The sequence below is a fragment of the Arachis hypogaea genome, chromosome 15 (assembly GCF_003086295.3).
Source record: "Arachis hypogaea cultivar Tifrunner chromosome 15, arahy.Tifrunner.gnm2.J5K5, whole genome shotgun sequence".
NCBI lineage: Eukaryota > Viridiplantae > Streptophyta > Magnoliopsida > Fabales > Fabaceae > Arachis > Arachis hypogaea.
The window spans coordinates 91,848,740-91,873,309 of NC_092050.1; the positions used below are offsets into that span (position 1 = coordinate 91,848,740).

A 24,570-nucleotide genomic window follows, 5' to 3' on the forward strand; every position below is an offset into this window, starting at 1 on the left:
CACTAATGCCCAGCCTTCAGGAGTTTGAAGCTCGTCACAGTCATTCAATCCTTGAATCCTACTCGGAATACCACAGACAAGGTTTAGACTTTCCGGATTCTCATGAATGCTGCCATCAGTTCTAGCTTATACCACGAATATTCTGATTAAGGAATCTAAGAGATACTCATTCAATCGTATATAGAACGGAGGTGGTTGTCAGGCACGCGTTCATGGTTTGAGGAAGGTGATGAATGTCACGGATCATCACCTCCATCACAGTTAAGCGCGAATGAACATCTTAGATAGGAACAAGCGTGTTTGAATGGAAAACAGAAATACTTGCATTAATTCATCGAGACACAGCAGAGCTCCTCACCCCCAACAATGGGGTTTAGAGACTCATGCCGTCAGAGAATACAAAGTCTAGATCTGAAATGTCATGAGATACAAAATAAGTCTCTAAAAGTTGTTTAAATACTAAACTAGTAGCCTAGGGTTACAAAATATGAGTGGACTATGATGGATGATGCAGAGATCCACTTCTGGGGCCCACTTGGTGTGCTGGGGCCCACTTGGTGTGTGCTGGGGCTGAGACTTTAAGCAATTCACGTGCGGAGGCCATTTGTGGAGTTGAATGCCAGTTTTTATGCCAGTTTGGGCGTTCAACTCCAGTTTTTGATCCTTTTCTGGCGCTGGACGCCAGAATTGGGCAGAGAACTGGCGTTGAACGCCAGTTTACGTCGTCTATCCTTATGCAAAGTATGGACTATTATATATTGCTGGAAAGCCCTGGATGTCTACTTTCCAACGCAATTGGAAGCATGCCATTTCGAGTTTTGTAGCTCCAGAAAATCCAATTTGAGTGCAGGGAGGTCAGAATCCAACAGCATTAGCAGTCCTTTTTCAGCCTGAATCAGATTTTTGCTCAGCTCCTTCAATTTCAGCCAGAAAAATACCTGAAATTACAGAAAAACACACAACTCATAGTAAAGTCCAGAAATATGAATTTTTCCTAAAAACTACTAGAAATAGACTAAAAACTAACTAAAACATACTCTAAACTATATGAAATTATCCCCAAAAAGCGTATAAAATATCCGCTCATCATAGGGTCAAGTATAAACCTCATCCACGCTGTGTAATGGAGAAGCTGGGAATCTTTGAGGTAAAAACTGTAAATATCTTACTAGAGATGGCAAACAAATCAATGAAGAAAGCATATGGCTTAGTAGAGGATGTCTTGGTGAAGGTTGAAAACCTTTACATCCCTGCAAACTTCATTATCTTAGATACTAGGGAAGATGAGGATGAATCCATTATCCTTAGAAGACCTTTCCTAGCCACTGCCAATGCTATTATTGATGTAGCAAAAGGAGAACTGATTCTACAACTAGGAGAGGATCACATCTTGTTCAGGATGCCTCACCCGAACTATCCCTCTAAAAAAAGAGAGATAACTGTGCAACACTTAGTGTTCCAACCATCTCTTTCAGTGCAGAGCTTTACTAAACCCCCAAACATCAATTCTAAGTTTGGTGTTGGGCAGTCATTAACAAGCACTGAAAACAAAGGTACTAGGAAGAAAGTACCAAAAGGCTGGAGGGACAAGAAAGTCCCACTGAAGGCCTCTCACCTGGCATGAGAGTTGTCTTCTCCAAGAAGCCAGTCATACCGCATACAGTGAGTCGTGTCTTGTCTCTAGAGCATGGGGAGCTCATTCATGAGAAGACAGAAAGAAAGTTCATTGTAAAGGGTGAAATTCTGAGCCCATATCAATCTCCGTAAGGAGCTAACCGTCAAGCTAGTGACGTTAAAGGAGCACTTGTTGGGAGGCAACCTAACCCTAATTAATTATTTTTATTTTTTTTAATTCCTTAATTTTGTTTTTCTTTAACTTATTTATTTAGGTTCATGATCATGTGCAGCAGTCAGAACAGAGACAAAAAGGTTCAGCAATGAAAACAAAACACTCTAGATGGAGTGTCTTGCTAGCATTGAACGCCAGCCAGGAAGCACTGGTTGGGTGTTCAACGCCCATAATGGCAGAATTGTTGGCGTTGAACGCTAGCTATGGGCATAGTGCTAGGCGTTCAACGTCCATGCAGAGGGCAGGAATCTGAATTCCCTAGCTTCTCAGGTCCAGTGGGTCCCATAGCATCTTCACCTACCCCACTTATTTTCACACTTCCCCATACACTCTTTCCTATAAACCCTAGCCCAATCACATCCATATCACTTTCCCAAAACCATCATAACTCCCAGCAACCTCCACCCACTTCAACATCAAATTTTCCTCCCATTTACCCCACCCATGACCGAACCCAACCCTAGCCCACTCCTATAAATACCCCTCTTACTAACCCTTCATACACACACCTCTCATACACATCAAAGCCCTTGGCCAAATTGCTCTCTCCCTCCATCTTCTTCTATTTTCTTCTTCTTCTTCTCCATTCTTCTTTTTTCTTTATTTTTGCTTGAAGACAAGCAAAGCTTTTAATTTTGGTGTTGGAAAAGCATTGCTTTTTGCTTTCCATTCCCACTTATAGAACCCAAGGTTGGAGAACCCTCTAGAAAGAGGAAAGGAAAGGTAGTAGCCGCCACCTCCAAATCTTGGAAGATGGAAAGATTCATCACCAAAGCCTACCAAGACAACTTCTATGAAGTAGTGGCAGAGAAAAAGGTGATCTCTGAGGTCCCTTTTAAGCTCAAGAAGAATGAGTATCCGGAAATCCAAAGAGAGGTCCAGAGAAGAGATTGGGAAGTGCTAACCAATCCCATCCAAAAGGATGGAATCTTAATGGTGCAAGAGTTCTATGCTAATGCATGGGTCACGAAAAACCATGACATTAGTGTGAACCTAAATCTCAAGAATTGGAGCACCATGGTCCGAAGAAGAATCTTAGATTTTAGCTCAGAAAGTGTGAGGTTGGCGTTCAACTTGCCCTTGATGCAAGGAGACCCACATCTTTACACTAGAAGAGTCAACTTTGATCAGAGACTGGATCAAGTGCTCTCAGAAATCTGTGTGGAAGGAGCACAGTGGAAAAGGGATTCCCAAGGCAAGCCCATTCAACTAAGAAGGCTTGACCTCAAGCCCATGGCTAGAGGATGGTTGGAATTCCTCCAATGCTCTATCATTCCTACTAGCAACTGGTCAGAAGTAACTATTGAAAGAGCCATTATGATCCACTTCATTATGATTGGAAGTGAGGTGGAAGTACATGAGGTGATCCCTCAAGAAATGTACAAGATAGCTGAGAAGCCTTCCACCAAAGCAAGGTTGACATTCCCACACCTCATCTGTCATCTATGCAATTCAGCTGGATTTATCATAGAGGGAGATATCTCCATTGAGGAGGACAATCCTATCACTAAGAAGAGGATGGAGCAAACTAGAGAGCATGCGCAAGAGCCTGTACAGCCGCCTCAACATGAGATCCCTGAGATACCTCAAGGGATGCATTTCCCTCCTCAAAGCTATTGGGACCAATTGCATAATTCTCTTGGAAAATTAAACAATAATATGGAGCAATTGAGGTTGAAGCATCAAAAGCATTCCACCATCCTCAATAAAATAAGGGAAGACCAAAGGGCTATGAGGAAAGAACAACAAATACAAAGGAGTGACATTGAAGAGATTAAGTACTACATTGGGTCCTCGAGGAGGAGTACTAGCCGCCACCATTAAAGGTGGCTTCGTTTCCTTAATCTCCTTTTTCTTATGTTATTTTTCTATTTTTTGTTATGTTGTATTATTTGTTCTCTTGTTCTTATTGCATGATCATTTCCATCTATGTCTTTAAGCTATAAAATGTTTCATATATCTCCTACCATTACTTAAAAAAAAAATTTATTTGAAAAGAATTTAGAGATACATGAATTTCAAGTTATATAATAAGAATAGTTCAATTATTTTGATGTGGTGGCATTGCTTTAGTTTTCTGAAGGTATGAATAAACAGTGCATATTTGAAATTGAAATTAAGAATGTTGGTTCTTGAAAGAATGATGAAAAAGGAAAAGTATTATTGGTAATCTAAAAAATCCAAAAATTGATTCTTGAAGCAAGAAAAAGCAGCAAAAAGAAAAAGAAAAAACATGTTGCAAAAGAAAAAAATAATATATATATATGCGAAAAAAATAAAAAGCAGAAAAAGCCAATAGCTCTTTAAACCAAAAGGCAAGAGCAAAAAGCTAACAACCCTTTAAACCAAAAGGCAAGGGTAAAAGGATCCAAGGCTTTGAGCATCAATGGTTAGGAGGGCCTATATGGAATAAAATCTTGGCCTAAGCAGCTCAACTAAGCTGTCCTTAACCATATGCTTGTGGTGTAAGGGTTTCAAGTGAAAAACTTGAGACTGAGCAGTTAAAGTCGTGGTCCAAAGCAAAAAGAGTGTGCTTAAGAACTCTGGACACCTCTATCTGGGGATTCTAGCAAAGCTGAATCACAATCCGAAAGGGTTCACCCAGTAAAAGTGTCTGTGGCATTTATGTATCCGGTGGTAATACTGGAAAACAAAGTGCTTAGTGTTACGGCCAAGACTCTAAAAGCTGTGATCAAGAGTAAAAAAAAACTGAACAAGGAGAGACAATAATATCATCTGGATTTTAAGTTCCTAAAGAGACCAACACTTCTGAGTTTCAATAGATAGTGAGATGCCAAAACTATTCAGAAGCAAAAAGCTACTAAGTCCCTCTTATCTAATTGAAACTGAGTTTCATTGGAAACTCTGAGATTTATTATATCTTACTCTTCTTTTTATCCTACTTTGTTTTTAGTTTCTTGAGGACAAGCAACAGTTTAAGTTTGGTGTTCTGATGAGCGGATATTTTATACGCTTTTTGCCATCATTTTCATATAGTTTTTAGTATGTTTTGTCTAAGTTTTATTAAGTTTTTATAGGTTTTAGTGAAAAAATCATATTTTTGGATTCTACTTTGAGTTTGTGTGTTTTTATGCAATTTCAGGTAATTTCTGGCTGAAATTGAGCAGCTGGAGCAAAAGTCTGATTCAGAGACAGAGAAAGCACTACAGATGCTGTCCAGATCTGACCTCATTGCATTCGAAAGAGATTTTCTGGAGCTACAGAAGTCTAAATGGAGCATTCTCAACGACTATGAAAAGCTAACATCTAGAGATTTCCATTAATATATAATAGTTTATACTTTGCTTCAGAATTGAAGGCCCAAAACTGGCATCCAATACCAGCCTCCTGCCGTATTACGGCGTCCAATGCCCAAAGGAGAAGAGACCAGCGTCCAACGCCCATAAAGGAACCCCTAGCCAGCGTTCAACACCCTAGAGGCCTCCTAGCACATGGATCTCATCAAAGGTCAGTCCAAAAACTCACCAAGTGGGCCCCAGAAGTGGATTTTGGCACTAAAAGACTGTTTTACCCTTCTTATGTAATCCTTAGTCATTAGTCTAGTATTTATTTGAGAATTTTTACCTTATTTGGAGAAGATAGACAATTTACACATTTTTCATATTGTATTCTCTATCAGTATGAGTTTCTAAACCTCTTAGGTTGAGGGGAGGAGCCTTGCTGAGTTTTATGGATTAATAAAAGTATTACTGTTTCTTTTCAATCCGTGTTTGATTCTCAATTCTAAGATGTATCTTCGTTCTTCATCATTATGAATGCGTTGAACTGGAACAAGGTTATCTCATTCTACATGGGTACAGAGTGCAACTTTCATCGAACAATGATGAACCACTAGCTTGATTATACATCTCTTAGACAGCTAATCCACGACTTTGTTGGAGACTTCTCGAGACATCAGTTCAGCGAGGTATGGGGAGATTAGGGTCTTTGTGGTAGAGGCTAGAACCCAAAGGCACAGCATTTTCTGATTCGGAAGATTCGACCTTGTCTGTGGTGTTTTGAGTAGGATCTTTAATGAGAATAGACTGCAGGAGCTTCACCCTCAATCAGAATGGATCCACACTAACCCTGGGGTTCAGAGGTGGAGGAGAATTGGCGACCTCTCAACCGGTGTTGATCACATACAGCCATCCATAGAAAAATCATTCACAGTTGAACAAGACAGTAAAACCAGTGTTATCCTAAAGAGCAAAGCATCTCCAAGCCTTAACCATCTTCTTATCACTGGTTATAATCAAACATTGTAATTCCATCTTATTCCAATTTTATGTGCTTCAAACAACATATCTACCTCTTCTATCTGCCTGACTAAGATCTACAAGATAACTGAAAGAGCAAAACCGTCAGCTTAAAATTTTCACAAAATAGTTCCATTGCAAGTATAGTTCCAAGCCAATGAATAATGCTCAAATCAAAGTTTAGTTTTTCAAAATACAAAACATATAAACCGAGAGTAATGAAACCTCGGGTCGTTCTCCCTAGGGATGCAAATCGATTGTGTCATGCTTTCGGTTGTGAGGAAAAAGGGGTTTTCAATCAAAGAACTAAAGATTAAACGAACTAAGAAATAAAAGAAATAAAAATGGTCAAAATTGGGATTAATGCAATTAAAACGGAAAAAAGATCAAAACTAGTGAAAATGCAAAGATATGTATAAAAAGAGCCTTGACTTGGGAATGAGGATCCAAGGAATCCTATCATCGCCATAACCACAACTATGTTAATTATAATGAGTCAATCTCGCTTAGTTAACTCCTAACATCGAGGAGGAAGTTTAGCAAGCATAATTGACCTTGATCCATAAGTCCTAGCTAACTTACCAAATTAATTTGTAAAAAGCTAGCTTCAATGGAAACAAGAGTCAACTAACTACCCAAAAATTATCACTAAATGTCAAACATTATGACTCTAGTATCTTAGGAACTCAAATCCCAAGTCAAGGTGTGAAAATCTATTCAAAATTACCGAGTGGCATTTTCACAAACACTTGGTGGGCACAAAAACAAAACATGGGAAATTGCAAAGGAAAATAGAAAACTGTAACCAACTATTCACAATTCCAACTATAAACAAGTAATCAAGCATATATAAAGCATAAAACATGAATATCATCAATCAAAACTTCAAGAAACTCAAAATTACAAATATAAACAAAGTGACTAGAACCAAAAGGAAATGAAAGTAAAGATGAAGTAATTAAAGAGGAAATTAAGAGTACTTACAATTAAAGAAGCAAAATCTAATATCAAACTTGCTATAAAATGCTTCAATCAAAACCCTAGGAGAGCATTTGCTATCTATACTACTCCTACTCCTAAGGATGATTTCTAACTAAGAAAAACTAAAACTAAAACCTAATGTAAGCTTGTAATAATGCCTCCTTCATATGTGTTGATATCCCTTCATATAGCACACCCATTCAGCATCAAACCTTCCCAAATTGGGTTAAAAGCCCCGAAAAATCGTGGATCACGTGTTTTATTAGTGAAACCACGTTCAGGGACCTGTGCGTCCGCACACATATGTGTGCGTACGCACACTTTGCTGAATGTTCACCTGTGCATATGCACAGAGGGTTGTGCGCACGCACACATACTAATTCCTTCTTGTGCGTATGCACGCTTGCTTGTGTGCACGCCCACTTGACTGTATGTGCTTTTCCTTGTTTTCTTCATGTGTTCTCCCTTGTACATGATTTCTTCCACTTTTGGTTATCCATTCTTGTCTCTATGACCTGAAATCACTCAACAAACATGTCACGGCATCAAATGGAATAAAAGTGGAATTAAAATCACTAATTTAAGCACAAAAATGCATCTTTTCACATTTAGGATCAATTTAGGGAGAAAACACAAAAGTATGCTATTTAAGTGAATAAGTGTGAGTTTATGTGATGAAATCTACTCAATTCAAGTCAAAATATCTCATCAAATATGGACTCATCAATAACCATAGCTTGCTTCAAACCACAATCCTCGTGGGATCGACCCTGACTCACTCAGGTATTACTTGGACGACCAAGTGCACTTGCTGGTTTAGTTGTAAGAAGTGTAGGAATTCGTGCCACCACTGCCCCTGCGGCTGTGCAGAACACACACCCTATGCAAACTAGAAGCAAGAGTAGTATCACCAAACCATGAGTGTTCACTGCCACCCTATCCCTAGATACAGCTTTGGCCACCAATCTCCCGAAGTTCATTGTCTAGGCCCTTACCATCCCTCACTGGAGAGAGGCCATGTGATAAACCACTATTTTATGGTTTATCTTGTTCTCAATTGAGTGGTTTTTATCAAGCCTTTGCACGCTTATTCATACAATTTGCATGATCTTACAACTCCTTCCTAATTTTGTTCTATGATTGAAAACCTGCTTCCCAAACCTTTAAATTGTATATTTTTAATCCCTCTTTATACCATTCGATCCATGATCTGTGTGTTAACTATTTTCAGGCTTTATACGACAAGAATGGCTTAGAGGATAGAGAGCAACCTTGCAAAAATGGAAGGAGCACAATAAATAAAGGAGATAACCAGCGAGGAGCGACGCGTGCGCGTACCTGACGCGTACGCGTGAGACGCAAAGTTGACCAGCGACGCGTACGCCTGACTGACGCGTACACGTGACATACGCTACCTGCAGAAAATGCTAGAGGCAATTTTGGGCCGAGTTTGGACCCAGTTTTCGGCCCAGAAACACAGACTAGAGCCAGGGGACAAGCAGAGACTCTAGACACATTCTCATTCGCATAGTTTTTAGTTTTAGATTGGAATCTTAGAGAGAAATCACTATTCCTCTAGGTTTCCTTTACATTCATTGATTTCTAGTTTTGATGCTTTTGCTTTGGATATTGAGAAGAGTCACTACCTCCGTTGAAGTCGCTATTATTCTAGTATGCTTTCTTATTCCTTTACTCTTTTAATTCCTATTTTATTTAATTTATCATGTCTTCTTCTTATATTTCTGTGAAAGTTATATTCGTGTCAATGGAGTAGACTCCCCATTTGACTTGGGGGTTGATTAAAAGGAGACCCTTGAGTTGGAATGCTCAAGTGATTAGTTAAATTGGAAGTTGTTGGCTAATTTTCTATTTACTAACGCTAATCCTTCCATAAGGAGAGGATTAGGACTTGCGAATAAGAGTTAGCTCAATCACTTGACTTTCTTTTATTTAGTAAGGGTTAACTAAGTGAAAACAATAACCTCTTGATACTACACTTGAGAGAATTCCAACAAGGATAGAACTTCTAATTAATCATTCCCCCGGTCAAGGCTTTTTATTTTAAATATATAAATCTCTTTTAATTTACATTGCTTTAATTCACGATCATTTAATTTTCTGTTCTTCAACTCTTAAAATTTCTCGGAAGACCCCTGACTAATAAAATAGCACCATTTTGTCAACTCGTTGGGAGACGACCTGGGATTTCTACTCCCAGTATTTTCATTCTAAGTTCGTGACAACTCTTTCTAAATTGATAAGCGGATTTTTGTTGGTTAAGAACTGTACTTGCAACGCTATTCTTACTATAAATTCTTAATCGGCTAATTTCCACCTCCATCACCATGCATAAGGAATACTTAGCCCTGGTGAAAAATCACACATGGAGGTTAGTTGATCCACCTCCAAACTCAGCACCAATAGGTTGCAAATGGGTGTTTTGAGTCAAGAAAAACCCTGACGACACAATTCAGAAGTACAAGGCAAGGCTTGTGGCAAATGATTTTCACCAGAAATAGGGGGTTGACTATGACCAGATCTTCAGTCCAGTAGTTAGACCTACAACCGTTCGGGTCATGCTCAGCATAACACTTGCAAAAGGCTGGAAAGTCCACCAGTTTGACTTCAACAATGCATTCCTCAATGGTGACTTGATGAGATATTTTGGTGAAAAATAAATTTCTCCCAAAACACACAAATCTAACCGGCAAGTGCACCGGGTCGTATCAAGTAATAAAAACTCACGGGAGTGAGGTCGATCACACAGGGATTGAAGGATTGAGCAATTTTAGCTTAGTGGTTGATTTAGTCAAGCGAATCAAGTGTTGGTTGGGTGATTTGTGATTTGCAGAATGTAAATTGCATGAAATCAAAGAGAGCGGGAAAGTAAATTGCTGAAACTTAAAGAACAAGAAATTAAATAGCAGAAACTTAAAGTGCAAGAAATGTAAATTGCAGAATCTTAAAGCGCAAGAAATGTAAATGGCTTGAAAAGTAAAGGGGATTGGGATGAGGATTTGCAGAATTTAAACAAGGAAAAACTAAATTGCATCAAATAGAAGAGAAAAAGGGGAATTGGGATTGAACCGGAAACAAAGCAGTAAAGTAAATGAACATAAGAGGCAGTAAACAGAGAATTGAAATGAGAATTTAGATCTCAGGACCCAGAGACTAGAAAACCAAGTCTAGATCTCAATGCCTTCCTAGATCCAACAAGAACAATAGCAAGGAAATTGTAAATTGCAAAGAAAAGAGATGAAGAACAATAAACCGGAAATGAAATTCAGTAAATAAAGCAGAGAGATCCAAGATTGAGATTGAAACAGAATTTCTTCAATTCTCAAATCCAAGATCCAAGACAAAGGTAAAATGAAATTGAAAGCAATGAAAGCAAGAAATTAAAGTTCACTCAAGTTCAAAAGCTCTCCGAAAACTATATTGAAAATTCTAAAAGGAAAGCTCTAAAGGAAAACTCTCCAGAAAAGCTCCTCCAATAAATTGAATTCTATCCTATTTATACACTTTCCAAAATGATCTTCAAGCCTTGAGTTGGGCCTTTGTCCTTGGTGGAATTGGGTTGAAAGAGGCCTTGGTTGATTGCTCTTTGAAGATTGAAGAAGAACCGAAGTGAACCAATTGAACCGGAAATGGAGTTAGCCAACGTTGGTCTTCAACGTTAGGGTCAAAGTTAGGGGTCTAACTTTGACCCTAACTTTTCATATCAGCAAACCACATCCTTCTGGTATGGACGTTGGCGCCAACGTTAGGGGTCTAACTTTGACCCTAACGTTGGCCTTGCTTGGTGTGATTGGCGCCAACGTTAGCCTCCACGTTAGGGGGCTAACGTTGGCGCAAACGTTGCCTACTCCCCCATTGTGATTTAAGTGCCAACGTTAGCCTCCAAGTTAGGGGGCTAACGTTGGCGCAAACGTTGGTAGCCCAGGGAGAAACTCTCAAGTTCCAACGTTAGCCTCCAAGTTAGGGGGCTAACGTTGGAGCTAATGTTGGCTACTTCCAAAGAGTGATTCACATGCCCAACGTTAGCCTCCAAGTTAGGGGGCTAACGTTGGGGCTAACTTCATGCAACCCGGTTCAATTTTCAATTATTCCATTGTCCTCTCTTCACTCCTTGCCATTCCTCTTTGCTTCCACCTTTCTCCAAGCCTTCTTCACCTATCATTGATCAACCAAACTAATCAAAGTTTTGCTCAAAATCATGAGGTATTCAATCTTCCACAATATGCAACAATTATAGCTTAAAACCTCATGAAATGGCATGAATTCACATATGGTTGGTTCAATCAAGGGAAACATGAAATTCTACTCAATTAGCTTGCTTGTAGCTCAAGAAAGTGCATAATTCTAATGAAAACTAAAGAAAAAGACTGGCTAAAGTGGGCTAGGATGACTTGTCATCACAACACCAAACTTAAAGCTTGCTTGTCCCCAAGCAAGAAATGAATTTATGCTCCAAGGTTCTTTTAATTAAGATGGATTGAGGAACATTTGTAAAGTGCAGTGAGTGAAGTGATCAAGTATCAGTGGGGTGAACTCTAAATCATATGCCCATGCAAGGGCTTCAGTGCTCACTAGTCCTTACATATTGGGAGTCGTAAGTCTTAGGATTTTCATCCAAATGGTATCATGGAGATCTCTATATATGTAATCACCTTGAAGCAGCTTATAGTTTCTGTGCTTTGGCTTCGACTCTAAGTATCATGTCTCAAGGCGGCTCTTTAGATAAGCTTTCAATCAATACTCCTAAACCAGTTGGTTTTAAGGTATTAGGTGTTGAAGCACCCCTGAGGATTTACTTGCTCAAGCCTCTTTCCTTGACACACTTCAACCACAAGCATTTTACCAGGCTAACAACTCTTTGAGTCATTGTTTCTTCTTTCTTTTCTGCCTAGTAATTGATGCTCAGAGCCTTGGGCCATGTTCTTTTTGTTTTTGTATTTTCTTTTCTTTTTTTTTTCTTTTTTTTTTTTGTTTTGTTTGCTGCTTCTTGGATCAATAGATTCTTGAGAATCTCCACAATACTTCTTTGAACTTCTTGTCCCGCCTATGAGCTCCCATGCAAGTTTTCACAAGCATGCAACCTCAGTACAAAATCATATAACCAGAACCACCACTTCTCCTAATCTTTTGCTTGCCTCAAAATTGTTTAATTCCTCAATCCTTCTTTTCAAAGAACTTTCATGTGATGCATTCTTGAAAATTGAGTGCAAACAAGTTTTGAAGATAATAATGTTGTGAATGATCAAGCATCTTGCTTATTGAATTATAAAGAAAGACTATGCTATGCAGGCAGGGGTAAATAGAAAAGAAACTATACTATGCAAACAGGCAGGGTAGATCAGGATACAATCCACTTTCAATCACAGCAATATTTGATGTAAAACAATCACTTAACAATACAACCTGTTGGAGTTCACTTGCTTTCTTTCTTCTCATCATCATCATTGCTGTCCTTTAGATTCATCTTTTGTTTCTTTGGTTGATGATGCTCAGTCCTTCCAACAGCTTGTATGGACCTCTGCAATGATATTGAAAGTTGCTTGTTTCCCAAGCACTTGAAAAATGGTTAGCTTGCATGATTTATTCGTGGCCTTTGTACTTACTCTGGTGTGGGAACACCAAACTTAGCACCTTGCCAATGCATCGGATTAACCATGTGTGAAACTCTTTTTCTTTTTCAACATTGATAAAACTGAAAACTAGGAAACAGCAGAATAGTTAACTAGTTCATCCATCATGCTTGAAGCCAGCATTATGCAGAAAATGAGAATGTGTTTTATGATAGGATTTTGGTGGAACACCAAACTTAGAATCCTTCATTCTCCCTTAGATTGTTTTGGTGTGCAACACCAAACTTAGCTTCTTGCAATAAAGATAACACTGATTAACCATTTTATTAAAATAGTTGTGAACAGAAAACTCCCTCAGGTTGGGTTGCCTCCCAACAAGCGCTCTTTTATTGTCACTAGCTTGACATCCTTCATCCTCTGATCATGGAGGTCGAAGTTTCTGTTGCATCAGGTTTCCTCCTCTCACCATAGGCTTCTCTTTGTTTTCCATAACTGCTTTCCCTTTCAACCCAGCAGCTTTTTCGTTGTTCTTCGAGTTATCTTCAGTGGCTCTTAGGGATACATTTCCCTCTCTCTCTCCCAGTTTAGCAGGGTTTTGAACCATTTGTTCCATGTACCCTTCAATTCTTTTGAGATATGCCTCTTGGTTTTTCCTTATGTCTTCCTGCTCTATTAATGTCATTTCTTGAATTTTCATAAACCTTTCCATCATCATTTCTAGAACATAGAGTTTTTGGAAGTTTAGGATTGGTTGTGACTGTGTTAATTGTGGTGATTGATGTAAGTCATTTTGGGCAGGTGGTGGGGTAGGATAGAGTTGGAGGTGTGTATATTGGGGTGGTGTGTAGTGATTTTTGTTGGTATGGTGGTGTTTTTGCAGGTTTGGGAAGTTGGGGTTATTATAGTTGAGGTCCCTTTGTTCCTGATGCTGAAATTCCCTCATTCTTAAATAAGAATGTGGTTTCCATGGTGGAAATTGTGTATTCACTGTGGCTGAATGTAGAGAATCAATTTGTCTGGCTATTGATTCCAATTGCTGCTGTGTTTGCTGGTGTAGCTGCTTGTTTTGATTCATGATTGCTCTCACTCCTTCAAGATTCATTACTCCCTTTTCTGAAATTGCATTCCGTGGCGTCTCAAATGAGTGTTGGTTATTGGCTCTTTCGTCACTGAACTCTGCAGTTCCTTGGATGGTTGCTGTTGCCTTGAGTAGGCCATCTGAGAAGTAATCTACTGCTTTTCTTGTTTCGGAGGTTAATCCTTCATAGAATGCTCGAAAATCCACCTTGTCATTTGATTTCTTGTATCTCTCCCATGCTTTGAACAGTGGTTCTTCCTCTCTTTGTATGAATGGATGTACTCCTTCTTTCATCTTGATGTGTTGTTGGGGTGAGGAAAATTTGGCTAGAAACTTGGCAACCAATTCATCCCAACTAGTTATACTTCCTTGAGGAAAGGTTTCAAGCCATTGTGCCGCTTCATCCTTCAGTGAGAAGGGAAATAACAAGAGCTTAATAGTATCATGGTCTACACCATTGATATTGACAGCCCCACAAGTTTTCAGAAAAATGGATAGGTGCTGTTTAGAGTCCTCCAAGGGATTTCCACCATAGGAACAATTGTTCTCTATTAGTGTAATGAGTTGTGGCTTCATGTTGTGATGTTCTTCTTTCTCAGAAACTCCTCCTTCCCTGGGACATATAAATCAATCAACAAAAAACACAGTGATTCTCTTGAAAATTAGATGTAGCCGGTTGGGACAAAAATTCAAACAGTTAGTGGGTTAGTCAAAAATTAAAGAAAAAGTGCTTGATCTAGATTACCACCTCACTTAATCATTGTCAATCTAATCAATCCCCGGCAACGGCGCCAAAAACTTGATGAGATATTTTGGTGAAAAATAAATTTCTCCCAAAACACACAAATCTAACCGGCAAGTGCACCGGGTCGTATCAAGTAATAAAAACTCACGGGAGTGAGGTCGATCCCACATGGATTGAAGGATTGAGCAATTTTAGCTTAGTGGTTGATTTAGTCAAGCGAATCAAGTGTTGGTTGGGTGATTTGTGATTTGCAGAATGTAAATTGCATGAAATCAAAGAGAGCGGGAAAGTAAATTGCTGAAACTTAAAGAACAAGAAATTAAATAGCAGAAACTTAAAGTGCAAGAAATGTAAATTGCAGAATCTTAAAGCGCAAGAAATGTAAATGGCTTGAAAAGTAAAGGGGATTGGGATGAGGATTTGCAGAATTTAAACAAGGAAAAACTAAATTGCATCAAATAGAAGAGAAAAAGGGGAATTGGGATTGAACCGGAAACAAAGCAGTAAAGTAAATGAACATAAGAGGCAGTAAACAGAGAATTGAAATGAGAATTTAGATCTCAGGACCCAGAGACTAGAAAACCAAGTCTAGATCTCAATGCCTTCCTAGATCCAACAAGAACAATAGCAAGGAAATTGTAAATTGCAAAGAAAAGAGATGAAGAACAATAAACCGGAAATGAAATTCAGTAAATAAAGCAGAGAGATCCAAGATTGAGATTGAAACAGAATTTCTTCAATTCTCAAATCCAAGATCCAAGACAAAGGTAAAATGAAATTGAAAGCAATGAAAGCAAGAAATTAAAGTTCACTCAAGTTCAAAAGCTCTCCGAAAACTATATTGAAAATTCTAAAAGGAAAACTCTAAAGGAAAACTCTCCAGAAAAGCTCCTCCAATAAATTGAATTCTATCCTATTTATACACTTTCCAAAATGATCTTCAAGCCTTGAGTTGGGCCTTTGTCCTTGGTGGAATTGGGTTGAAAGAGGCCTTGGTTGATTGCTCTTTGAAGATTGAAGAAGAACCGAAGTGAACCAATTGAACTGGAAATGGAGTTAGCCAACGTTGGTCTTCAACGTTAGGGTCAAAGTTAGGGGTCTAACTTTGACCCTAACTTTTCATATCAGCAAACCACATCCTTCTGGTATGGACGTTGGCGCCAACGTTAGGGGTCTAACTTTGACCCTAACGTTGGCCTTGCTTGGTGTGATTGGCGCCAACGTTAGCCTCCACGTTAGGGGGCTAACGTTGGCGCAAACGTTGCCTACTCCCCCATTGTGATTTAAGTGCCAACGTTAGCCTCCAAGTTAGGGGGCTAACGTTGGCGCAAACGTTGGTAGCCCAGGGAGAAACTCTCAAGTTCCAACGTTAGCCTCCAAGTTAGGGGGCTAACGTTGGAGCTAACGTTGGCTACTTCCAAAGAGTGATTCACATGCCCAACGTTAGCCTCCAAGTTAGGGGGCTAACGTTGGGGCTAACTTCATGCAACCCGGTTCAATTTTCAATTATTCCATTGTCCTCTCTTCACTCCTTGCCATTCCTCTTTGCTTCAACCTTTCTCCAAGCCTTCTTCACCTATCATTGATCAACCAAACTAATCAAAGTTTTGCTCAAAATCATGAGGTATTCAATCTTCCACAATATGCAACAATTATAGCTTAAAACCTCATGAAATGGCATGAATTCACATATGGTTGGTTCAATCAAGGAAAACATGAAATTCTACTCAATTAGCTTGCTTGTAGCTCAAGAAAGTGCATAATTCTAATGAAAACTAAAGAAAAAGACTGGCTAAAGTGGGCTAGGATGACTTGTCATCAGTGACCTCTATGAAGATGTACATATGCAACAACCAGAAGGCTTCACTTTCCAAAACCCTAATCAAGTATGCAAGCTACAAAGATTACTTTACGGCCTCAAACAGGCTCCATGAGCCTGGTTCACAAAACTCAGCTCTGTTCTAAACAAGGTTGGCTTTTCAAGCACCAAATCACACTACAAGATTTTTACTTATTTGTGGCATTTTTTTTCTTATTTGTGAAGGTTTAAAACTCCCACCAAATAGTTTGTGGGGGTTTCTAAGATCCCAAAAATTGAGGTGCCACGAGGTCTTTTGTGGGGATTTTTAAAAACTTCCACAATCTATTCAGTGGGGAGGGGGTTTGTGTGTATTTAGTGGGAGTTTTATAATGAACTCTTGTGGCAGTTTAAAACCCCCATGAATTGATTTTTTAATTTAACACAAATTAACTATTTTGTGAGATTTTCGAACCTCCACAAATTCTGTAATTATTTATTTTTAATTTCAAATCATTCATTAATCTCATCTCATTTACATATTCTAAAATTAAAAGTTTATTTTTTAATATCAAAATTTAAAATTAAATCTTTTATAACACAATTCCTCAATATAAGACATAATAAATAAAAAGCTTAATATATTATCTTTAGTAAAATGTTGTACAAATTTTCATTCAAACATATCTCTTGCCAAGTTAGTAGCTACATTATCTTCAATAGCATTGCTATCTAATAAATTCGTAGCTAATTGGATGTACTCATTATTGGCACTACAAGAAAACATGTCTATTGCCACGCTTTTTAAGCTACCACCACGCTTTTGAAAGGGTGACCTATCAAAGGGTGGCGGTTGCTCTATCGCCACGCTTTTTGCAGCCTATTGCCACGCTTTTTGTTTGCCACGCTTTTTTACAAACCGCCACTTGTAAAAACGTGGCTGTAGGTGGAAAATACAGCCACGCTTTTTAAAGCGTGGCAATAGGTAGAGATATGGCCACGCTTTTGAAGCGTGGCGATAGGGAGAGATACGGCCACGCTTTTGAAGCGTGGCGATAGGGAGATATACGGCCACGCTTTAAAAGCGTGGCGAAAGGCTTGTTAAATTAAAAAAAAATTTCTTTTTCTTACTTGATCTTAATTACTACACAATATAAATTTTCAATCCTTTTTTATTACCAAACCTATAAATATAGTATGCAATTTTTGTTGCAAGACAATTTTTATTAGTGACATAATTTTTGCTTTAATTATTTTATACATTAATAAACTAATATTCAAATACAAAATAAATTTCGAGTTCAAATTCCAAAACTAAAAACGGTAGAAAAATACAGAAATAATACAACTTAAACACTAAGTCCTTTGTTGTTCTTTCTTCCTCTAGCCCTCTCAAACTTCCTTCCCTTAGATCGTACATAAGGCTTGGTATGGCTGTGAGGAACACTAGGACCAGGATCAAAATGTTTCACAGCTTCCCTGAAATAGCAAAATCAACAAGGGAACAAAAAACATGTTTAAGTTACAAAAGATAAAGTAAGACATAAGACAAGAAGAAGCAAAAGTGTAATACTCCAGAATCCCCAATTTTCGGCTGAATTAGGACATAGCAAAGCCGAACTTACAATCTGACTGGGCAGAACAAGTCCTTTTACATCAACACATCATTTCTGATTATAGTAATCCATTGACTCCTCAGCAATTGGAAAGAACTGCAGCACATTTAACTTACCAAATATAAATAAAACTGAGCAGAAAGATGGAGTAAATGTAAAGCAGGTTCATTAAATTTAGAAGAAAATGATTAGATACTACTCACCTTCAAGAATAATAGAAGACTAGAAATCATCAACCTTGTTCATTCCAGCCTTACAGTGGACAACCACAACATTCTCAATATCTAACTTCAACCACGAGTATGCACTATGACAGAAAGAGATAACCAGTTGAAGTGGTGGGCAATTATGATCATCAAATAGAAAGCTAGCCACCTGAAGAGGGAATTTGATATTGCAGATGAAAGCAGCAGTTGGTTTGTAAAACAAATCTAAGTGCTGAAAAAACCTAAAACCCAAGTGAAACAGAAAGCTGACACATGTAGTCTAGGTGTTGGAAATTAATCAAGACATCTGCATGAACACTCTATTTCCTCAAAACATTTATGATCACATTAAAAGAGATAATGTTGTTAAGTAGAGTAATATTATATGGTCTAGTAATCAATAATTATTCCACGATTTCCCAGGCTGAGAAACCACGTTAACAATATGGGCTATGATATGTAACACCTAAAAAAATAATAATTAAAATTCTAACAACATGCATGGATTGGCTTCTCTAAAATGATACTCACACCTTCAATCTAAAGGTGCTTCAAAGGGGATAAGCAACAGTTTTCCCAACAGTTCCAGGTGCAGCACCACATGCCAGGCGAGTTGTCACACTCAACTCAGAATCTTGCACTAGACCAAATGGATTGGATTTAACTAACCAATCTTTCAAAGACTCATAAACAGCAAAGTTTAGACCTACAATGGAACCTGGAAAACAGGAAAAACAATTAAAAATAAGAAAGCATTAATTCTAATAATAGCACTACAGCCACTACAGCAGGAGAGGAGGGGGGTGGAGAACTTTAGGGAGTTAATTATATCAGTTGCATGAATTGCCCAAGCACAATATTAAGATTTGTCATATTTGCCATTATGATCATGACTGTAATCATCAACTTTGTAAAGAAGTAATCATCAACAAAAAGCATACTATAAATATTAAGAGCAGTAGAGCACAAAGAACACGAAGAAAACCAATGTTATATCTTCTCTCTATGTGATTTGCAAACCAAGCAATTGGTAAACAGAAAAATGAAGGTAAAGATGTACCTGTACAGTTATCCTGCCTCGAACCATATCCATTGGATAAGTTGCGGACATGGCAATTATTCCAGCACATGCTCCAGCTCCAAGATGTAAAACAGGAGTCAGCTGAGATCCTCTGCCAAAATCCTAAGAAAAACAGTTAGACAAACAGGGTTTTATAACTGAACCCACCCCCAGCCCCTTTCCTTTCTTTGATTGAGAAAAGTGCTACTTATTAATTTTTATCGTTAAGTTTTTATAGGTACATCTGTAAAAATATCAGTTAATGAGAAAGCAGTAACTGGAGACCAAAACCTGCAATCCCTCTTGCCCAACACCAAAAAACCAGATGGGGAAAGAAAACAATAAATACGGACATACCATTTCCAGTTTTTTGCTGATACAGCTGCAGTATAGATCTGAGAGAAAACAATAGTCAGTGAAACAGGACAGGGACACTTAAAAATATGTCAGATGCAATGAACAAAAAACTGAAACTTGTTAAATGAAACTGCTCCCTATATTCTGTAGTTCAAATCAGCACCGAGAGCGGCATCAGTAATTCCAGCAACAGTGACCATGGTTACAGCAAAATAGAGAATTTAAACTCAATGGAATCGAAAACAGAAATGAATTCGATGGAATTGGAAACAAAGACAGCTTACGATAAAAGAACGAAACAGCAGCAATAGGAGAGGCAGCCCCCTTCTCTCCAGTCCGTGATTTCGGCGACCAGAGGCACGGCGGTTGTTCCCCAGTGACAATCAACGGCGGCGGCTGAAGCTTCTTCGACGGTGACTAAAACCAACACGCAGGGACAATAAGGTTTTTGGAATCTTAAACGAAGGTAAACCAAACTCAAAAACCCTTACCGATGGTGAATCTCAGTGGCGGCAGCGGAGCTTCTCAGCGGCAGAGGCGCGGCGGTGGCTGAGCACGGGTCTCCCCTTTCTCTCCTCGGCTCCCGAGCTCTCTCTCTCTCTCTCTTTCACTCTTCATGAACGGCAACGGCGCGGGCTGGAGGTGACAGCGCGAACGGCGGCAACGGGACTGGAAGCTTCTGCGACGCAACGACGGCGAGCCCAGTGACGGTGTCATCCCTTCCTTTTCTCCCCGTCGCTCCCCTTCTCCTCCTCTTGTGCGTGACGACAACACGGCTGCGATGGCAAGGACGACACTGAGCGCGGCGCGGTAGCGAGCGGGACACGATCCTGAGCAGCGCGGCGACGGCTCCTCTCCGGCGCTCTCTTCCTCCCTGATTTTCCCCTTCCCCGTTTCCCTTTTTCTTGCCTTCGTTTCTTTCTTTCTTTCTGTCTTTCTCTTTTTTTTCTGAAGGATGGAACTGAGTTTGGGTTAGGGAGTGGGGGTGGTTAGGTTAGATGAGTGGCGGTGGTTAGGTTAGATTAGGAGGGGGTTATAGTTTAATTTGATTAAAATTAGGGTTTTATTTGGGAATTTAAAGTTAAGATAAAATTTATATAAGTAATATAATAATTCTATAAAATTAAGAGTAATAAGATAATTGAAAATTTGTTTTAATCCAACACTAATATTTATTAAAAATAATATTTAATTATCAATTTACATATTATTCTCAAATAAATAATTCTAATTCGATAACTATAGATAATATAATTAATTTTCTTTATTCATGAAAATTAAAGTATTAATTTCTAAAATCACAATTATTTAAATCAAATCATATAAATTCTTATTATTTTACGATTTCTAAACTTTATAATTTAAATATGTAAATTACCCAATAGTTGTAAAATTAGATAAAATTTCTAATTTAATTATCAAAAATTGATTTAATTAGCTTTAATAAAATAATTTCTGAAATTAAAATCTTTAATACATAAATAAATTGAAATTAGTTCACAAAAAATTTTTATGAAAGAGCTCTACGGCCACGCTTTTGAAGCGTGGCAGAAAAGAACCTTTTGGCCACGCTTTTAAAGCGTGCCAAAAGAGTACTAGGATATGGCCACGCTTTGTAAGCGTGGCCGTAATGAAACCCTATCGCCACGCTTTCAAAACGTCCTTGTTTCTCTCTATGGCCACGCTTTTGAAGAGTGGCCGTTTCTATAATCAATTGCCACCCTTACAAAAGCGTGGCCGTTGATACTTTTCGCCACGCTTTTGAAGCGTGGCAATAAAAAAAGTGGCCAAATCTCTAATCTATTGCCACCCTCATAAAAGCGTGGCCATTGACCACTTTTGGCCACGCTTTTGAAGCGTGGCAAGAAAAAAGCGTGGCCATAGGCCTTTTTTCTTGTAGTGTGGGATCAAATAATTGTTCATGTTCTCGTTCTTGATACGGCTCATTTTCATACAAAACTGTAGATAATCTCTAACTGAGTTAGGAAGGAATTTACAAACTATTCAGTGCAAATTTTGGAGGCAAAAAATACAGTTGTACAAAGTTTTTAAATCACCAATGTCAAAATTTTCAAGAGAAACCTGAAGAAATGACACCTTCAACTGTGGATAGCGAGTCCAAAACTATGCATGGCGGATAATCATTCACTGCCTTGTATGGATGTAGACAACAATCGATGCTTGAAGTTCGCGACCCACCTTGAAGTGAGCATTAAAAAATCTTCTTTCCTGTTGTTAAAATCCCAATATAAATAAATGATTAAAAATTACCCTCAATAATAATAAATAACAAAAAACTAAGCAGCAATTTCTTTACAATATTCTTATTATTACCTCTCTATAATCATATGAATTTAATAAGTTCTTCAATTTTTGTTCTTCCGAATCAAATAAAACAATGTGGCTCAGCAGACATATTTTTGCATATTCGGATAAAAATGAAACAGAATCCATCAGAAAATGGTCAGGCTCATTAAGAACTCCTCTCTCTTTGCTGCAGAACACAATAAAATTAAAAAGAATTGTTATCTTATTTCAGTCCCAATGAAGATTACAACAAGCCACTCCAGGATTGTGAATTCCAAACCTTGGTGTGCAGTCCAGGAATTGCATTGGCAGGTCGCGATGCAGTACGGAGTAGTACGGGGTGGCATGGCAAGGAGTTAGGAATAGGATGTTTTTCACTTTCCCATGACTAGCTTCTCTGGCAAGGTGGTTTATAACATCCTCAGGTCCCTTCTGTTTTGAAAGTAAAGAATATATAATTTATTTTTCATAGATGTTCACAAAAGATCATTAAGATAAACCCCTCAATTGTAAGAATGAAGAATAGTGACAATACTTGATGAACCAAACTCATATACAGAGACATTGGAATATTGGTAGCAAGCAAAAATATGACAGCAAGTACCATCTTCAGAGAACAATTGGTACGCTTCTTTAAATATTCTTTTGCTTTATAACCGGGCAAACTAGGATCTTCTATCATAGCCAAAAAATAACCAGATAAGATCACAGCTATGGGAAGAACGCGCAACACAAACCTGTACTTCATAGTAATTATTATCATAAACTAATTAAAACCAGCAGACCACGTATAGACTTATATATGCATGAATAATTTTGATTGAAGCACCTGAACTCCTTGTGGCCTAGTACACCGTATAAACCCAGAACCCAAGCAAGAAGACAAGCGTATCTCCACTGTTTTGAATAAATGATACCATCTATGCAAAATGGTAAGAAAGAGAAGATCATCACTGGAAATCCCTGAGTGAAGTACCAGTGCCACTTGTGAGTTCCATAATAGTCTCCACCCAAAGAAACAAATTGAATTTTAGAAAATTAACTGGTACTAGAATCCATGTTCCATACATGATACGATCTAATAAGCAGGTAAGTCTGAGCACCAGCATCCTGATAGAAAATAATAAAAAATAATTTGCCCTAAATCAAACATCTGTGATTGATATTTGAAAGCTAAAATGTTAGATTAATGTGACTGCAGCCAATGCAACAAAATAAGTTCCCTGGAATATATTACATATATTACTGGAATAAGATCATGTCACAACTCACAACTGAACTCTTATTATGTATGAAAAATTAAAATTTGGAGTAAGCAAGCGTAATTTATAGCAAAAACAAAAGGAAGATTACCAGATTGAATTTAGCAGAATCAAGAAATAAAGAAGCTTTGGAAGGATCAGAAGAGTGGAGAAAATAGGATGCTAAGATGTTGGCCAAGGTACAATCTTTGTCATGAGCTACAGCTTCTAGAATCACATGTCAAAAACCAATCTGCCATAGCTTAGTACCTTCACAACATTCAAAAACCAAATTCCAGGCAAACACCATGCATCAAAATTGAAATTTTATCAAACACATATCAACAACAAAGAACCTGATGGAAGCTATAGAAAAAACACATATCAAACACATATCAACAATGAAGAACTTTCCATGCAATTGCTTGGTCATAGGACACTGGCCTGTTCATGTTGGAGGCACATATTCCTCCTAGAAGATATGCAAAACCCTGAAAAAACAAACAAAAAGAAAAATGAAATTTTGAACTCTGTATATTGCATAAGATATCAACTCAAATCAAAACTAGAATGGCAAAGAGAATCAGAAAGATGCAAATCATCAAATTTGAAGTTTTGAATTACATGGTGACCTCAAAATTTGATTTGTAAGTTATGAGACTATCTCTTAACAATTAAGTGGTTACGTACAATGGATTCGTTCATTCCCATTCTGCTGAGGTCATCAATAAGCCTTCTTTCAGATATGTGGTTTCCAATCCCAATTCTTCTCTTTATCTGAGTTTCTGCTTGCTGCTCATTTTTGCAGACATAACCTGTCAGGATATGAAGCTAGATTAAGGGAAAGAAAAAGGATTAAACACAAGCCAAACCTTTATTTCATTTTCCATTTCTGGTGTGAGACTAATTTGTTGGTGTATTCCAGACCGAGCAATATCCATTATAGACACGGTGAAAAGCCTTATTGCTTCTTTCACATGCTCCTCAATAGCAGCATGAGTTCTGATGTAGGAGAAATTGAGTTAGAATGTCTAAGATGCAGGAACTATATCAAAAGAATAAACTGAAGGAGAAATACAAAGAAGAATTAGATTTAGCTAATAAATTTAGTTTCTTATACGGCATAACATATTGAGGGGATTAGTGGAATCATGTAATTTGGATTATCTTTCAACTCAAATACAAGAATTTAATTAAAAATTTCATAAGATTATAAAAACTAATATAGTAATTAAACATTTTATTTATTGTAAGAACATAAAAGAAAAGAGAGCTAGTAGAGAGTGCAGTGGGCCCAAATGATGTAACAGTGATAAACCACTATTTTATGGTTTATGTTGTGCTCAATTGAGTGGTTTCATCAAGTCTTTGCACACTTATTCATACGAATTGCATGGTTTTACAATTCCTTCCTAGTTTTATTTTATGGTTGAAAACTTGCTTCCTAAACCTTTAATTTGTGTATTTTAATTCCCCTTATACCAT

General features: G+C 38.0%; 2 protein-coding genes and 1 pseudogene across 2 annotated transcripts; all 3 read right to left on the reverse strand.

The window, feature by feature from the left end:
* Positions 1 to 18,493: 18,493 nt before the first annotated feature.
* Positions 18,494 to 20,254, reverse strand: LOC112747077 (uncharacterized). Its single transcript, XM_072217940.1, has 5 exons — positions 20,185 to 20,254; positions 19,822 to 19,954; positions 19,538 to 19,575; positions 19,181 to 19,303; positions 18,494 to 18,838 (listed from the first exon to the last, which is right to left on the reverse strand). The coding sequence occupies exons 1-5, from the start codon at positions 20,252 to 20,254 to the stop codon at positions 18,672 to 18,674; spliced, it is 531 nt and encodes a 176-aa protein (XP_072074041.1). The 3' UTR covers positions 18,494 to 18,671.
* A 1,183-nt stretch (positions 20,255 to 21,437) lies between these two features.
* LOC114925428 (mannosyltransferase APTG1-like) lies at positions 21,438 to 22,953 on the reverse strand (annotated as a pseudogene).
* On the reverse strand, positions 22,674 to 24,122 carry LOC140179517 (DNA replication licensing factor MCM5-like). The gene is made up of 5 exons (XM_072218403.1): positions 23,958 to 24,122; positions 23,776 to 23,877; positions 23,198 to 23,576; positions 22,913 to 22,954; positions 22,674 to 22,807 (listed from the first exon to the last, which is right to left on the reverse strand). The coding sequence occupies exons 1-3, from the start codon at positions 24,024 to 24,026 to the stop codon at positions 23,481 to 23,483; spliced, it is 267 nt and encodes an 88-aa protein (XP_072074504.1). The 5' UTR covers positions 24,027 to 24,122; the 3' UTR covers positions 22,674 to 22,807; positions 22,913 to 22,954; positions 23,198 to 23,480.
* Between the last annotated feature and the right edge of the window lie 448 nt (positions 24,123 to 24,570).

Bases quoted from the DNA above. Each gene is read 5' to 3' on its own strand.
- LOC112747077 (XM_072217940.1), bottom strand. From the start codon at position 20,254: ATGACACCGTCACTGGGCTCGCCGTCGTTGCGTCGCAGAAGCTTCCAG. The intron at 19,955-20,184 runs GTCACCTCCAGC...TGTTGGTTTTAG, and splicing joins CCGTTGCCGCCGTTCGCGCT to TCACCGTCGAAGAAGCTTCA. The intron at 18,839-19,180 runs GTACATCTTTAC...CCTGTTTTCCAG, and splicing joins GAGGCAGGATAACTGTACAG to GTTCCATTGTAGGTCTAAAC.
- LOC140179517 (XM_072218403.1), bottom strand. From the start codon at position 24,026: ATGGATATTGCTCGGTCTGGAATACACCAACAAATTAGTCTCACACCA. The intron at 23,878-23,957 runs GTTTGGCTTGTG...AAAAATGAGCAG, and splicing joins AAATGGAAAATGAAATAAAG to CAAGCAGAAACTCAGATAAA. The intron at 23,577-23,775 runs GTACGTAACCAC...TTGTTTTTTCAG, and splicing joins TGGGAATGAACGAATCCATT to GGTTTTGCATATCTTCTAGG.